Raw genomic sequence first — 17,845 nt, forward strand, 5'->3', positions numbered from 1 at the left:
TCAGAACTCGTTTAACCGTCAGAATTTTCGGTAAACCGAAAACACCACTAATATGTCCTAAGAGAGGACCCATTACAAAGATGCGAACGCCAAAACCCGTTGGCATATCTGAAATCACCTAATTTTTTTTACCTATCGTGCATGGTCACACAGAGGAAACCTATTTAGCAAAGCCCTGGTCAATGAGGTTTCAATATGTCAAACCGCCTCTTTTTTTGTTGACCGTAGGTTCGAACGGTGAAACCATTTCCAAAACGGACGAACTTTTACAGAGTTCCTAAATATAGATACCGATCACATCTGCTGGTGTCGATCGACCATATTTGGAACTAGAGTTAGTGATCGCCTAAGTGTCAACTAATGTATCATAACCTTTATATTATGTTTATAATAAAACTATCGCATTATGAAGCGACTATATAAAGGAAATTTCTCGGGATCGATCGATACCAGCCGATGTGATTGGTGTATATATTTTGTGACCCTATAAAAATTTCATCAAACTCGGATCTCGTTTGACCGTCAGAATTTTTGATAAATCGAAAAAACCACTAATATGCCCTAAGGGATGACCTATTACAAATATACGAATGCCAAAAGCCGTTTGCATATCTGAAATAACCTAATTTTTGTTACCTATTGTGCGCGGTTGTACTTAAAAAATCTATTTGGCAAAGTCCCGGTCAATTGGGTTTCAATATGTCAAAACGCCTATTTTTTAGTTGACCGTTGGTATGAACGGTCAAACCATGTCCAAAATGAACGAAATTTTTACGGGTTCCCTAAATATATATACCGATCACATCTACTGGTGTCGATCGACCATATTTCGAATTGGAGTTGTCGATCGCCGAAGTGTCCTAATGTATTATAACGTTAATATTAGGTTTATAATAAAACTATCACATTATGAATCGATTATATGAAGGAAACTTTTGGAATCGATCAACACTATCCGATGTGATCAGTATATATATTTAGTGATCATTTTAAATTTTATTCAATTCGGACCTCGTTTGACCGTCGGAATTTCCGATAAACCAAAAACAACACTAATATGCTATAAAGGGTGACCCATTACCAAGATGCGAATGCGGAAAGCTATTTACATATTTGAAATCACCTAATTTTTGTCACCGATCGTGCGTGGTCACAACGAGGAAACCCATTTGGCAAAGCCCCAGTCAATGAGGTTTTATTATGTGAAAAGACCCATTTTTTGGTTGACCGTAGGTACGGACAGTCAAACCATATTCAAAACGGATGAAATTTTTACATGGTCCCTAAATATATATATCGATCATATCTATTGGTGTCGATCGACAACATTTCGAAACTAGAATTTATTTGTGACTTTTTTTAGAATGTTTTCTAATAATTCTTTTATTGTTTCAAATCCTTAAATTAGAGTATTATATTTTTTTTCTAATACAAGCCCGCAAGGCTCGGTCCGTAAAACTAAATATATATATATATATATATATATATATATATTGATCATATCTATTGGTGTCGATCGACAATATTTCGAAACTATAATTTATTTGTGACTTTTTTTAGAATGTTTTCTAATAATTCTTTTATTGTTTCAAATCCTTAAATTAGAGTATTATATTTTTTTCTAATACAAGCCCGCAAGGCTCGGCCCGTAAAAGCCCGCAAGGCCCGCTTTATGGGCGGGCTTGGATCTTCGTATTTGTGAAAATACCCGGCCTGACCCGCCACTTATTTAAATTTACTAAGGCCCGGCCCGTTGACGAGCCCTACATGTGATTAATGATTAATCATTAGCTCAATACTACTTTTGAGAAGCATGTAATTAATGTTGTAGACGTTGTTATTTGTACTTCATGATTATGACACTAATTAGGGGGAGTTATTTCGTAGACATCAGGAGAGTCTACCACATGTGATGTTACCAAATGTAGACGGTGCGTTGTGCTCTTTTCCTCATTCGATTAAACTTTTGTTTTTCATCGAAGAGGTTTTTATTTTGCTTTAAAAGGTTTTTACCAAGACAACGTTATGTGTATCATGCAACCTAGGTATGCGACACAATAGAGAGTGTTCGAAGAGAATTATTGTGTATTGTAATACCCCGAAATTTAGTATTTACTACTTAATACTTTAAAGTTATATCAACTTAGAATTAATTCAATTTTTCTTCTAATATTTCTCTTTAGAAACCAATGATACTAGGGTTCATACTTTCAAAAATAGAGAAATTTCTCTTTTGTAAGTATTAGACTACAATTTGAGTACGTTAGCTCATATTTCTTGTATATACTCGATACTTTGTAATCGAGTTTAAGACTAATACTAATAGTATTATTTTTTATGCATTATATTAGTGTTAGATAGTGCAAATATATTGAAAACCTTTATGAAAAGAATATACTAAATTCCTTGACTTTTTAGTATAACACATATAAATGTGTTTGTTATATCTACACATATATATAATGCTTATGCCAATATATTTTGAATCTAGCTGATTTTTATATTTTACCCCATCATACTATTTGTTTTTTTTCTTTATGAACAACCACCCTAACTAGCTAGGTTATCACTCATATTAATTCTTGGTCTCTTAAATCAAGAATGATAGTTGGTAATTAAATTTTTGTGTTCATTCTTGACCTATTTATATTTGTGAACTACCTCAAGCTTTCTTCACACTTCAAAATCAGAAATCATGCAACTCTAGAGGATCCTTAGTTGATAGAAAACTCAACCAGCCAATGTTCATAAAGCTAAAACTCTAGCATTCACTCTTTCTCTCTTAAACAAGTTCTTTCTTTACTAAAGTAATCCAACTTTGGATCCACATCAAAATCTTCTTTTCATCCTTAAAACTTCATGGTAAGTACATCTTACATCCTTATAATCTTTTGTCTTTTAAGATTTATCAAAGTGCATAACTAAAGATACAATGAAAAAGACCATGTTATATTTTCGTATTTTATAACATCTAATTTTATCAAAGGTTACAATATAATTAAATTATGCATGAAAAATGCTTCAATTTAGGATTTTGAATCACTAAAAAATATTTAGAAATGGAGAAGTTATGGCTAATTAAAGTTAGAGTTAATAAACTTACTGAAATCTCTTATAGCACTCACGACTTAAAAAACTTATATCTCACTAATTTCTTAACTAATTTCCAAAAACTTTATATCAAATTAAAGCTTAAGACCTCTACTTTTAATCTGAAAATTTTCAGAAGAAATGATGAAATTTTTGTTACAAGTTCAATACGTAGACATCTAAGATGATAACTTGATGATTGGTTTCTGCACTGCTACTGTGTTTGAACCTTTTGGACTCAATGACTTTGTGACTTTGTGACTGTATGACTTATCCTATTGGATTCCTTACGAAAAATCCTTGAACATAGACTCCTCACTTGCCTAATTTGGACGTTTATTGATTGAGTTATCGATACGAAAAGTTGACGGAATTTGACACTATTATTTGAAGAACAATTGCTACTTTGGACAAAGACTTTCCTTATTATGGGAGAAATGACTACTAATCCTTTAACTACTAACTAATATTATCTAATTACTTTTAATTTAAAGTACATTTACTTTATTACACATTTACTTTCAAGTTTATTAACTTGTTTATTTCATGCATACCTTGAGTTATTGATAAGTATTTATATCTCGGTGTAAGGTTATATACTTTATTAGTATTTAAATATTATCTTAATTACTAAAATTTGTGATACTCTATTGACGTTATTGAGTTGGAGGTGTGAAGCCGGGTGATTAGTACTACCCCGTGCTTAAGTGAATTACTGGTAAAATTGTTTTGTGCTTTGTGAGTTAGCCTTGGGCCCTAGTCCATACAGATAGTGCACTATTATACTCATAGGAGAATTGACCTTGAGTATACATACTTTGGTGTTGACATCGGTATGCTGAGGCTTATTCGTGTTTTGGGTAAACGTGAACCCTAACATGTGACTTTGTGATTAATTACAAGTTTTCTTGAAAATTCACACAATTGATTGAATATATTGATGCTTATATGTATATTTATATGCATAAGTAAGAATTTGTGTGACGAATTACCCCTGGTTCTTGGTACATTTTACGTGGTTGTTCATATTTGAATTTCTTATTAGCCAAATTATTATAAGAATGTATTATGTACTTATTGGGTCTGTGTTACTCATGATGTTACACAATCTTATTTTCAAGTAATAAGTAGATGCTTGGGAAATGAGATGAATCTACTAAATAAAATGATGGTTTTTCTTCAATTACTATTTCAAGACAATAAATGCGAGACTCATGTATCTTCGCTAAAATTCAGTACTTCTAAATCTGTTGTATTGTAAAATAACTCTGATTTTGTTTCCTAATAAAAGTATTATTTAGACATATATTTTTGTCAGTTTTATTGAGGAAATTTTATTGGTTTTAAGGTCACACCTCTAATTCGGGAACCATATTTTCATATAATAGTGGTCTCATATTTGGGGGCGTGACATGTATCATAGCCTATTTAAGTTTCCTTGTTAAAGTAAATTATGTCTTAATGTAATATATATGAATCTATGATTCTTCGGGATACCATGTATGTAACTCCCATTATCAATCAATAAAATATTCAGTTATGTTCCATTATGTTGTTATTATTTTCGTTTCATTCTTTCTCAACCATTAACTTAAAAATACAATGCCATTTTGACCCTTTTCTCTACACTTCTGTTGGTATGGTATAAAAATATGTGGTTCATGACTTTATTCTAGTGTTATGGTTTAACACGATATATATAATATATCGTCTACAACCTCTTGATATATATGTGTGTTTACTTTCTATTTGTCGATTATATTTTTCCAAGTTCCATTCAAATTTAAGAATCGAACAGACAAGTTTACTAACAATTTGACGTCAAAATGTTGAGAGCTAAATTTTTTTAGTGGAAAACCACTTGCCCTTTCCCTTTGTCAAGATTTGCAGCCGGTAATTTCATTTTCCAATAAATACGGTGTATAAAACCTATCAAACCCTTGTATTATATACCTCCAAAGTCTCAAGAAGGGGATTATCAATATTTCTTCTCAATGATTTTATTACTAACTCTAAACTCGAAATTCTAAACTCTAAATGAGACAGCCCAACACAAACCAAGCAATCAAAAAAAAAAAAACTAAAGATTGTCAACTGTATTACACATTTACCCGTCATTACATATAATCTCCAAAGAAAAATAAAAATGAAGGCGTCAAAGAATCCCACTACTAGTTCATTTTATAAACCGAAAGGTCGGGACTTATTATTCTCTACGGCCGCCCCAAACGAACAAAGGCAAATTCGGTCATGGCTTCCCAGCTATTCAGGCGCCTCATCGGAAGCCGCTCCACCACTCACTTCCTCTCCGGCGCCGCGAATCCTTCCACGACCTTACTCTCCTCCTCCTCCTCTTCGGCTTCTAGGGTTTTCTCCTCTACTTCCACTCCGATCACCGCCACCCTCTTCCCCGGCGACGGCATCGGCCCCGAGATCGCCGAGTCCGTCAAGCAGGTCCTCCTGTCGATCCTTGTTCACTCTCTGCTTTTCAATTTCTGTTTACGTTTCGTTTATTCTGCATCGGAGCTGTGTGTGATTGTCTACGCATTCGTGTATAGTTAGTCATGTACACTCGCACAGTATGGACTTGAATTTAGGGTTTTGAAATTAGGTTCTTATTGGATCAGGTACTAAGATAATTATATTTTACAGTTCCTGTTTTACTGTTTGAAATTTAATGATTTCATTCCTTATGAAAAACTGTGCAATTTTGTCCGAAAATTACGAGGAGAAGTTTATTGAATCGTGACGGTGCAATTTAGCATTTTGGATGGGTAAACATGAACCTGCTTGCATGATTGATGCAATGTCATAATTGAAATTGTGTGTTAGTACACTCGCAATGTGAATTATTTTGATGTATTTTGAAGTGCTGATGGAGTTTGCAATTGCGGTGACGCAGATATTCAGGGAAGCTGAAGTTCCGATTCAGTGGGAAGAACATTATGTTGGGGAGCAAATTGATCCCAGGACTCAGAGTTTTCTGACATGGGAAAGTTTGGAATCAGTACGAAGGAACAAGGTAGGCTTGAAAGGTCCGATGGCCACACCAATTGGGAAGGGTCATCGTTCTTTGAACCTTACACTGAGGAAAGAACTTAATTTGTATGCAAATGTCAGACCTTGCTACAGCCTTCCTGGCTACAAGACTCGATATGATGATGTTGATCTTATCACTATTCGTGAGAACACGGAGGGGGAATACAGTGGACTTGAACATCAAGTAAGTTGTTATAGAATACGTTTAATGAATATTAATAATCTGTTTGAGTTTGTTAGACTAAATTCTTTGTTTTAATGGTAGGTGGTGAGGGGTGTTGTTGAGAGCCTCAAGATCATTACCCGTCAAGCTAGCTTGAGGGTGGCTGAGTATGCTTTTCATTATGCCAAGGCCCACGGTAGAAAAAGAGTGTCTGCAATACACAAAGCAAACATAATGCAGAAAACAGACGGTCTTTTCCTCAAGGTTTACCAATTGTTAATGTTTAGAGAAAGTAATTTTCTTGATTGTGTTCGAAGTATCCACATGGTACAATTGATTTGATTTTTGCTTTCAGTGTTGCCGCGAGGTTGCTGAGAAGTACCCTGATATAGTATATGAAGAAGTTGTCATTGATAACTGCTGTATGATGGTATGAATATATATATCTTTATATCCTGTGGGAATATAAATTGGGTTGCTTATGTGAAAGTTAAAGTTGTGGGTGAACTTATGATGTAAAAAAAAAAGGTCAGGTGGGATGAATATAATTCGAAATAAAAAGCTACAGACTTTTCAATTAAAGACTCATTATGCCATTTTTTGCACCGTTAGCAACTTTTCTCTAAGCATCTAATATGGGATTTTTTGTTCGCTGAAATGAAATCAAGGTTGTTCTAACCAATTGTTTTACTTTATGCAGCTTGTCAAGAATCCAGCACTTTTTGATGTGTTAGTGATGCCTAACCTATATGGTGATATCATTAGTGATCTTTGCGCTGGGTTGATAGGAGGTTTGGGCTTAACACCAAGGTATTCAATATACGTACACCCACACGCACACACACATCCACACATAGTATGTGCGAGTGTATGCATTTTTATTTTCTTCTAATATGTGGATTGTCTTACATGGTTGCCTTGTACATGCAGCTGCAATATTGGTGAGGGAGGCATTGCCCTTGCCGAAGCTGTACACGGATCGGCACCTGATATTGCTGGAAAGGTGAGCATTCTTGGACCTTGTGAAGTTCAACTTCTACCTATATACTCACATAAGATTCAATTTAGCTATCACCTATCCCATTGTTAATATTATATATTAAAATTTGATGTATCTTTGTTTAAGAGGTTTGAAGAGTATTAATTAATTTGTTATGGCCCTCCAATCGAAAGAATTGACTTTGGCTTCTCTGTTAAAAAATACATATGTTTAATTGTTTAAGGGCATTTTGGTGAATAAAAAAGCAGCACTTAGTACCCTTAATTAAAAGTCGACGTAGTAGATTAGTGGAAGATTTTTTTGTTTCTGGATATTATTATTGTAATGTTGCTTTCCTTGGATACCTTAAGATGGTTGCAAAATTGTTTTATACCTGACAAGGTTCTGAAAGCCTGTTATCTTTTTTGAGTCCTCTAGTGGCATTGGACATTTATACCCTGTGGGTGGGGTGGGTTGGAAGTAAGTTTTGTATTTTGGTTCTCATGGTACTATTATTAGAAGTAAACTCATGTGTAATTTGGTTCTTGTGGTACTGTATATGAAACTTGAAAGCCTATATTGTAGTGCTGTAGCTAGCAACTAGATAATGAAAGCCTTGTCGGGCTTGGTCTTATTGAGTAGATATCATTATTGTTTGATCCTTTTTTGTTAAAGCTTTTTGGCCAGCACCCCTTTTGCTTGCAAAATAGCTTTTGTATGCAATAATATGTCTGCTCCCAAGTCATTTTTCTGGTGGTTGAATGTTTACAGAATTTGGCAAACCCAACTGCTCTGCTTTTGAGTGCTGTTACCATGCTTCGTCATCTGGAGCTCCATGATAAAGCTGATAGGATCCAGGATGCGATCCTGAACACAATTGCAGAGGGCAAGTACCGTACTGCTGACCTTGGTGGCAAATCAACAACTTCTGACTTCACACAGGCAATTATCGATCATCTTTGAAAGGATATTGCTAGGATTTCGGTTTTGGCATTGTAGTTAACCTATTATTTGTTGCGACTCCTTGTGGAGCCACTCGTCAAAATTTTCTTACATTTCTGTTGTTTCTGATGGGGAATAAGTTCACATCAAATTGGTGATTATAAAGAGATTCATCTTTGAGGGACAAAAGTTTGACACTGCTACAATGAATATACTCATAACTTCTCCACACAATGTATCTGTCAATAAGCAAATGATATTATGTTTCCATGACTCATTCTGTCAGTATTGTGCCTAATGTATAAGGGCATTAGTGTGTTCAAGAGTATGGAAACGATTATTTTTGATCAAGAGTCGCTGTGTATCCAACTTCTTTCATATCCTTGATCCTGCTCCAGTGCTGCTTGTAGTAGATTATCCTGCTGATGCTTATGAAGTTTGAATGTTCACTCATTCAAGCATAAAGTCCAATGATAATGTGATATGTATGTGCGCATCAGATTACTAGTTCTTTTACTGGGTGTTGATTCCTCCAAATTGATTATTATCACCATATGTGCCTGAGAAGGTGAGGGTGTAGGTGATCCAAAGGTTGGTTTGGGATTTTAAAATTCAAGGTATGGATTAGTCTAAATTCTAAAAAAGCAAATAATTTTCTATACATTGCAAATAAGTTTAAGACACGGAGCAGTGTGAAAAGTTAAAATTTGTGGTGTTAGACACGCACGCTGATCTCAACATATGAATAACTAAAATTACAGTGTACATATCGTGAAAAAACTTCTATATAGGTTTATAGTACTCTGCAATTTTCTATTTTTGCGTCTATTTTCAGTGCCCTAATAGAAACAAAATCCTAAGCGTCCACTGCTCACCATCAGGCAGGTCCATCATCATGTCATAATTATTTCATCATTTTGCGTTGATCTTTATGTGTTCAAGAAAAGGTAGTTGTTTTAATGGTGTACTGTTCTGCTTGGCAGCTTCTGATTCAATTAGCTTGTTATGTACCAACAGAAAAGGAAAGAAAGAAAAACAAGCAAAGCAGAGACAGCATTGTGTGCCCATGTCAACTTTAGAAATATTTCCCGTTGTCTCACTGAATAGATTAAAGGCACAAATACATAGTGATAGTACAACCACCATTTATGTAAACCATTACTTGAGAAAGCATGGCTCATACTCCATACAAGCAACTGTCTAAACATTTGACAATTAACAAGCATACAGATACTAACCAATCACAGTCCTTAATACTTGAACTTCCGATGCAGAAGATAACTTCAAGACAACTATGTACAGAGCGGGCATACGCATATGGTAGCCACATCCCAACCCACAACCATGTGAAAAATCTCAGTTTATTAGGAATCTTCTATTTTTATAGCGCCTAAGACATATATTCTCTAGAAGCCCATCTCTCCTCGTACCTTCCAAATGAATAAGCGGTTGAGGGCACCTCAATCATGTGAAGAGGGTCAGGTTCGATCCCATAATCTGTTAATGGCCTATGCTCAAGAACATCATCATGATTTTTCACAAATTCTGGAATCTCAATCTCTCCTTTCTTTATATCATCCCAAAGGTACTGCAAGCGGCTTACATACTTGATTTTCCAATATAGGCTGAAAAAAAAAAGTTAGCGAAGAAACCGAATACTTAGAAATTAACGAAGATTTGAAAATATAGTCATTTGTGTGATTTTTCAGATAGAATGTGCACCACATGGTATATAGTTGCTTCAAATTTTGAAATATGTTGAGTAAAAGTAGGAGGAACCCTACAAAAAAAAAAAAAAAAAAAAACAAAAAAAAAACACAGAACTATTAATTCTATATTTCTATTCAGTACTGCTACTAAAATACTAGATAATCTGTGTCTAAAATATATGAAATCACTCACCCTCCACTTAAGAAAAATCGGCCAAGAGTGGCAAAGACAAGCCTAGAGCGAAGTCCAGGGTGAACGAAGTACACAACTTGAAGCCTGTCCTTCAAATAAGAAGGAAGTTCTTCATAAATCCACCTCAAGATAGTCATTCCAGGGGAGTTATCCTCCTTTTGCACAGTACTATGCATGTAAACAATGCAGTATGGCCCTTCTGGAGAGTCACTGCATAATTTGTTGCATATGTACCTCTTTAGCCTATCCCCACCCACAACTGGAGCTGCAGAAAGAGCATTGAAAGATCAAAACAATTGTCCTGTTCGAATTCTAAGGAGATAAGAAAATTTTAAGTGTCTGTTTGGCCACATCTTACTCTCTGTATTATATTTTCTTAGTCAAGGAGATATGAAAAATGAAGAAAAAAGGAGGTACAAAAGTTTAAGACTTTAACAAAAAGAATAGAAAAATTAAAAGCCACCTAAACTATAATCTACAAGCTCGTAACACCGATTCTATGTATTATTCCATTCACTCCCCCAAATTCTTCATATCTTCCCTTTAAAATAATTGAAAAAAAAACCCCCAAGAAGTTTTCAGATGGATCCTAAATTATAGTCTGCTCCAACTGAGATGAGATGGTAGAAGGTCTGAGCCAAATTGAATCGAAAAGTACACCATTTTTCTTTTAAATAAAGTAAACGCAAATCAGTAGGCCATTTATAATAAACAGTTGAACATGTATAATGTCCGAAACATTTGTTTTTATTTACAACTCAATATTGTTTACCAAACAATACAATGTAGATGAAGTTGTATTTTAAAAATCAATAGGTGCTACAGTACCTAATATGGTCAGTCTAAGTCACTGCAAATTGAATTCATGTTTTGATAGCACTATAACAGAAATGTCACATCATTAATAACAGCAACACTACACTCAAGTGTAAAGATCAAATGTTGAAACATGCACAAATTTGGACCCAAGTGACTCAACCAAAAGACATTCTGTCTCCCAGCCATACTCTTCTCAACAGGTAGATAAAAAAAACCAGGGAAACATTGCCATTTAAAGCTTATTCTCAAATCATTGTTTGCAGACATCCCAAAAGCAGCAACTCTATGCATGCAAAGGTTCATAAAGAGATCCTAGGCTTATGTATATCATCTGGTTGCCTCTTTTCAATTCCTCAAAAGTTTAAACCATAATGTCACCACCATTGTGTAAGCTAGAACAAAACACAAAATGTGATCAATAATAACTAGATTCCTGTTTCTGAACACTCCACCACGCTATAGAAGAAAACAGCAAATATAGGTACTAGATGATCATAAGGCAAAAGGCGATTTGTTTACCAATAAACCATGGTATTTCCACATTAAGTAGGTCATATGATACAATAGATAATTTGAAATCAAACAAAAAGTCAATCAACAAGTTATCAAATCATATTTCTGTACTAGTCTTATTCCAAAGGAGGAATTGAAAAGAAAACAGGATGAATTTGCAATTTTTAAGTAATAATATTAGAGTGAATATCGCGGAATCGGGAAGGTGTTACCGGGAAAGTATTTTCCGACGATGCGGAAAATGAGGTTTCCAGATTTATCACGGCCTTGGCGACGAAAGAAGTGCAGGAGCTCGAGATCGGAGAAGTCCTCATCGGAGGAGAGGTTCTGAGGGCAGTCGTGCCAATTCTCTTGCTCTTCTTCTTCCTCAACAGCGGCTCTCTGTTGGTTCGTCAGGAATGGCCTGGCGTCGATACCGTAGTCGGATGGCAAAACTACCACCGAGAAGTCGTTGGGTGAGCTCCCCATCTGGAATCTGGATTGAGGTTGCAGAAGAGTTCCTCTTCACTTTTTTGTCGCAGCAGATGCAGATTGAAGGAGGATTGAGTGTTTGGGTAGATTAGATAATCGATTAGATACAAGCATCCAAGGATAGAGGAGATCCAAAGAGAATGGTTCAGGGAAGCTGAGATGGAAGAGAGAATGAACAGTCGGTGTTCTATGAACTCAAGGAAACAAAAGACGACAGAACACCAACTGCATCTATATTCAACTTCTGGTTCTTGCCACAGAGATGGAATAAATTTAGTTTTTGTGTGGAAAGTAACAAGAAGAGCATCTACCAAATTACAATTGTGCCACTGGCCTGTAATTATACGTATTTATGATGAAATACGTAAGTGTATTAAAATTTCGTTGGGGATTTTGAACTTCTTTCTTTTAGCAAGCTTAGTTTAGCAGAGAGCCTGAAAGTTCTTCAGTATTTTAACTATGCAGGTGGTGCGGGAGGATCTACTCCGATCCCTCATGCTATTCCTTTCGACATGTAGCAAATAGTGTTTGGTTTCCCTTAATGTTTTGGTCCAAGTCATTATTATTATTTTGTTTGGCTTTTGGCTTTTGGCAATTCTTTGTTTATTTTCCACTTGTTGTTGTTTATTGATTCATTTTGAGTAACCCGTTTTATTGTTTTTGTAATATTGAAATTGGGTATCTCCAAAAAAAAGTTGGGACTGTGTGTTTGATAATGGTCATTTTGTTTTAAGATGAGTTTGTGCTGATTCAGTTTCTTTTCTGATGCATGACCAGAGTAATGGCCTTGCGAATTTTAAGCATGGAAGAATGTAAATTGTGATTGTGATCTCTATAGCAACAACGGAGGAAGGTGCATTTATGATTCTCCATCTACATATGACTCTTGTATCTTTTGGCTATCCGTGTGCATTTGCATTTGCTCATATGCTAGTTTTTGTATTTTGATGTTTTGTGTTCATTAACTTGTGAAGATATGTCTTATGCCATTTTTTTTGCTGCTAATGCTATTGGGTTCATGCAGTTTAAGTGATATGTAGCTTTGATATTATGCTTATGTGTAAAATAGGCCGCTTGAGGCTTAGGGGTATGTGTTGGCGTTCACATGATTATAATTTCATTACTCTCTGGAATCAATAGAGGCTATGACTCTTGAGGATGGACTCGTATATGTTCTTTGTTGTATTTGGCAGTTTCCAGAAACATATCTTCATGGCATCCTCTGAAGAATCACATAGTTCCAGGTACGGTACTGATTCAAATGCAACTATTGTTCCAACACCTATAAGTTCTTCAAGTGGCCAGAAGAAGAAGAAGAAGAAGAAGAAGAAGCGTGTAGAATAAAAAAGCCAAAAGAAATATGTCACAAAATCGGAAATAGATGAAGATGATGAAGATAGAGTTCTGGCTGGAAAAACTTGGGTATGGTTGCACTACAAAAGGGTCAAGGTGCCTCAATATAAGATTAAATGAGGTAAGAAAGTTCAAACTGATTCTTTAGTTTTTAGAGCAAAGTGCATTCATTGTGGTACTATGCTTGCTTGCGATTCTTATGGTAATGGGATTACCAGTCTTGGTAGACATATCAATAATGTGTGTAAAAAATATCCATGGAGGGCTGTTTTAGACAATGGGGAACCAGCTGCTACTAGTAGTGGTATTACGATGGATTTAGCAATAGCTAATTGGAGTTAGGAAAATTGTAGGAAAGCAGCTGTTAAGATGATCGTTATGGATGAGTTGTCTTTCAACTTTGTCGAAAAAGAAAGGGTTTAGGTATTTTTGCCGTATAGTTGTGCCTCTGTGGAATGTACCTTCTAGGTGCGTGATTGTCAAATTGTTTTTGTCTATGTATGAAAAAGCAAAACTGGTGCTTAAGAGAGTTAAAATCTCATTGCTTGTGTCTAACGACCGATACATGGACATCGGTCCAAAATATAAATTATATGGTCTTGACTGCGCATTTCATTGATGCTTGTTGGAAAATGCATGAGAGTTTTGAACTTTAGGCTGATTCCTAACCACCATGGCAGCATCATTGGAAAGTTGTTGGGAGGAATGTTTGGTTGATTACCAAGTGGAAAGGGTCTTGACAATGCAAGTGCAAATAAGGTTGCGATTGAATACATTAGGACAAAGAATCTAGGTTGGGAGACACCACATGTTCTTGGAGGGCAACACTTGCATGTCAAGTGCCTTCCCGACATTTTGAACCTATTAGTGAGATCAGGGCTTAGTACAATGGAAAAATCTATTGCTGCAATTAGGAATGCAGTCCGGTATGTTCAGAGTAGTGGGCAGCGACTGGATGTGTTAAAGATGGCTGTAGAGAAGGAGAAGGTAGAGTATAAGAAGGTAGCCGCTATTGATGTGTCAACTAGATGGAATTCTACCTTTATAATGCTGGATGCTGTCATAGAGCTTCGAAAAGCTTTCGATAGAATGGCAGAGGATGAAGATACCAAGTACATGAACTACTAGCCCTAGTCTCGGACCCAATAAAGAAACCAGAGAGAAAATGGTAGGGCCACCAAAGAAGAAGGATTGAGATAAGGATGAAGTATTTGTTAAGTTCCTTGAAGTTTTCTTTGATGTCACCTTGAGAATCAGTGCCTCCAATCGCCCAACATCACACAAAGAGTTTCATTATATAGTGGTGATCAAAGTTGAGATCAATGACTTGTTGAAAAACTCCCTAGTGTTCAAGAACAGCTGAGAAAGTACTGTATGATATGGCTGTGAAAATGAAATCCATATTCGACAAGTATTTTGGGACGCTGGATGACTATAATCAGTTTTTGTTTATTGGTTTGGTAATAAATCTAAGATTCAAGTTAAGAAATTTTGAAAGTATTGAAAGAAGTTGCTAAAAATGGATATATGGGCTATTAAGATGAAGTAAACTTGGGTTCTTGTCTCATTGGGGTTCTTTTCGCATTTGTCTTTGCTTTTTATATGTTGTGGCAACTCGAGTGTTGTAAACTTGCGCTTTGGGATAGGCAGGTTTACTCGAGTCACCTGCGTGTGCTTCTTTACTTGGGACATTTTTAGGATCGAACAATAAGGCAAGAGAATCAAGTGCTAGGCATTACGATCCTCGGAATGGGGACGCCGGTGTCTGTCAACAAAACGGCAAACTGAAGCAAAGTGTTGTGAGCGTGTAAACTATCAAATACTCACTACCAGGGAATCACTTGCCTCTCAACTATCAGCAAAATTAAAATAGATTATCATAATGCCGCTTGGAACTTTAACAGATCACGTAATAGATAACAAACACAGCCAATTTTTTTGGGCTGTTTCGGTGAGTACATACACCCGAAGTGATTCAAAATGTGTGTTATAGGCTAAGAAAAAAAAACAAAACTAGAAGCTTGCTCCACAATACAAAACGCCTGTAGTTGCAAAGTTTATTGGGAAAAGCCTGATTATTTGACTCCTTTTCGTTCAGAAAATGCTTTGGGGTTAATTACGATAGTACGAGTCTTTATGAACATTGTTGGCTGGGGTTATCACCTGCGAATCAAGGCAGCAACAATCCCACCTGCTATAAGTCCAACAGCACTGGCGGTGAGGCCTATCCCAATGAAACCATCTGCATTCAAGAAATGTGTTCACAATAACTTGTTAATTTGATGATATGATGGAGCCACAACTTAAAGTAGAATACAATTGTATTTACCTTTAGCAATTTGCTCCTCAATTATCTTCTTAAGGGACAGAGCCTGTCTCCAATCAGGTGCAATCTGCAAAACAATGCCAAGATAAATCAAAGGATCTTGGAAACGAAAAACACAACAGGATGCAGACAACTAATTGTATAATTACAAATACATCAACATAAATTATGCATTGTCACACAAAAAATGATTAAAAGAGTGGTAAGAAGACTACTTTTTATGTTTTAGCACAATATAACTCACATCACAAACTATATCTTCGAAAGTGTGGTTAGAAGCCCTAAAAGACAACTGTACAATATCATATTTTGGCCACTATACCGAACATGGAGCTAGAGGAGAGCATGATAACCACATATAAGAGATCACTTGCCAACTGTCACCATTTTATTCTCTGATCATGCCCATCAGCTAAATTCTCGTATCAGGAATGTGCAACAACAATGCATATATTGTTTTAGAGAATCTGATGGTTATGATTAATTCTGAGAAGAAATTTGGGGATTCTACTCCACAAAAGTTGTGGCCCCATTGAATAGACGACTATGATTTGTTTCATGGGCTTCATAAAAACCATTAGACAAGGGAATATTGATCAACTCCATTTCACACGCTGCTTAGTCTAGTGTCATGACTACTGAACTAGAAGTACAATTTGACACTGAGAGGGCATTGTCCTTCCATGTAACAGAGCAATCAAAGCTAGAATGAGTATCATTCAGAAACTTCAATAAATGATAGGTTTTGGTACCAAATTTTGCCAAACGAAAAGAGTTGAGACCTTATTAAGCTAAACATCATTCAATGGTACCCTCCTATATAAGTTCTAATCATATCATGTTGCGAACTTTAAACAAAAACAAACTCTAGACTGTATCACAAGTTGGAGGAAAAACATTTGGCAGCACGGCGTGCTAGAACAACCATCAAACATGTAGTCAGCCACATCCTGATCAAGCATCTCATAAATGCAAGTAGCTAGTTCAGAAAATCAGCAGTAGGGGCCATTTTGAGATGAACAACACCAATCCTAAATCAAGCACTATTTCCATTTTCAAGTCTCCGAACAAAAGAAAAATCCACCCCTCTGAAAACCACCTAATCTCAGATGTGAGAAACACAATTATGTAAGGATTTGCACATTTCAAGCATACCCAACAACAACAAAGTTGTGCCATCGAGCATTCACGGTTTAAACTAGAGATTATATGAAATTGAGACTGAATTATGGTTGATTAAACAAATGAAAACATAGAAAGAGAAAGAAACCTCTAAGCATTGGTCGACAAGGCCGCGGCTTTTTGAATAATCATCAGTTCTGTAATATCCAACGGCGAGAAGGTAAAACTTCTCTCTTTGATGTAAAGGGGAGTTGGTGTTGGCCAATGAAGCTGTAAAACAAGGACTATTAGACGAAGGAAGGAGGAGAGAGAGAAAATGAGGAGATATTGAAATGGAAAAATTAAGAACCCTCTAGCATTGCAATTCCACGGTGGACATCTTCGGGTTGTCTTGAATGAACAAGGGCCCATGATAATCTCATGATGCTCTCGCTCTTGTGCTCCTCTGACTCACCCTTGTTGGCCTCCGCAACTTCTCTCTCACAACCCTGAAATGAATTACAAAAATGAACCCAATTAGATCTCTCAGATTGATCGATTGATTGGCGGATATTCATTGGGAGATACCCACTTGGATGACGTCTTGATCGCACCAGGGAATCTGATCTCCTCCTCCGAAGAAAGAACCCACGGACTCGAAGAATTTGTTCATCATCTCTTCCATTTTCAATTCTCTAACTTTTGTTTGTTTGGCAACCCGGGTATTAATAGGTTGCAAAAATTTTACAAAATGGTATTATGTACCGCCAACGTCTCTAGTACTCAGGGTATTATATTAATACTCTTGACACATCACATTCATTGTCAACAATAAGATCCTAATAAATAGATCACGTGAATGTAATTTAATACTTGATGACCGGCTTTACCCTTCAACATTAGAAGATGTAAAGACCACATGAGGAAAGGACCACAACGTGAGGACAACATAACATGTAAAATATTTTTTTAAATTTCAAAATCATTTAAATTAATCATCATAAAATGATATGGACAAACAAGTAGTCAGAATTGCGCCGCATATTCATTTATTTAATTTTTAGTTAATTTTGAATGATCTAACGTCTTCTAAAAATCACAAAAAAGAGAGTTCCAACACTCTAAACATTTACAAAAAATTATCATG

General features: G+C 35.9%; 3 protein-coding genes across 3 annotated transcripts; 1 reads left to right on the forward strand and 2 right to left on the reverse strand.

The window, feature by feature from the left end:
* The first annotated feature begins 5,254 nt into the window (after nucleotides 1-5,254).
* On the forward strand, nucleotides 5,255-8,488 carry LOC126798365 (isocitrate dehydrogenase [NAD] catalytic subunit 5, mitochondrial). Its single transcript, XM_050525315.1, has 7 exons — nucleotides 5,255-5,544; nucleotides 5,993-6,313; nucleotides 6,395-6,556; nucleotides 6,648-6,722; nucleotides 6,993-7,102; nucleotides 7,223-7,295; nucleotides 8,043-8,488. Exons 1-7 carry the CDS (start codon nucleotides 5,341-5,343, stop codon nucleotides 8,232-8,234), a joined length of 1,137 nt encoding a protein of 378 aa, XP_050381272.1. The 5' UTR covers nucleotides 5,255-5,340; the 3' UTR covers nucleotides 8,235-8,488.
* An 834-nt stretch (nucleotides 8,489-9,322) lies between these two features.
* Nucleotides 9,323-12,159, reverse strand: LOC126798368 (uncharacterized). Its single transcript, XM_050525318.1, has 3 exons — nucleotides 11,660-12,159; nucleotides 10,116-10,380; nucleotides 9,323-9,838 (listed from the first exon to the last, which is right to left on the reverse strand). Exons 1-3 carry the CDS (start codon nucleotides 11,913-11,915, stop codon nucleotides 9,604-9,606), a joined length of 756 nt encoding a protein of 251 aa, XP_050381275.1. The 5' UTR covers nucleotides 11,916-12,159; the 3' UTR covers nucleotides 9,323-9,603.
* Nucleotides 12,160-15,183: 3,024 nt separating this feature from the next.
* LOC126798370 (mitochondrial fission 1 protein A) lies at nucleotides 15,184-17,415 on the reverse strand. Its single transcript, XM_050525320.1, has 5 exons — nucleotides 17,291-17,415; nucleotides 17,069-17,207; nucleotides 16,868-16,989; nucleotides 15,601-15,664; nucleotides 15,184-15,513 (listed from the first exon to the last, which is right to left on the reverse strand). The coding sequence occupies exons 1-5, from the start codon at nucleotides 17,381-17,383 to the stop codon at nucleotides 15,431-15,433; spliced, it is 501 nt and encodes a 166-aa protein (XP_050381277.1). The 5' UTR covers nucleotides 17,384-17,415; the 3' UTR covers nucleotides 15,184-15,430.
* Between the last annotated feature and the right edge of the window lie 430 nt (nucleotides 17,416-17,845).

This window comes from Argentina anserina, chromosome 6 (genome assembly GCF_933775445.1).
Source record: "Argentina anserina chromosome 6, drPotAnse1.1, whole genome shotgun sequence".
NCBI classification, from domain to species: Eukaryota; Viridiplantae; Streptophyta; class Magnoliopsida; order Rosales; family Rosaceae; genus Argentina; species Argentina anserina.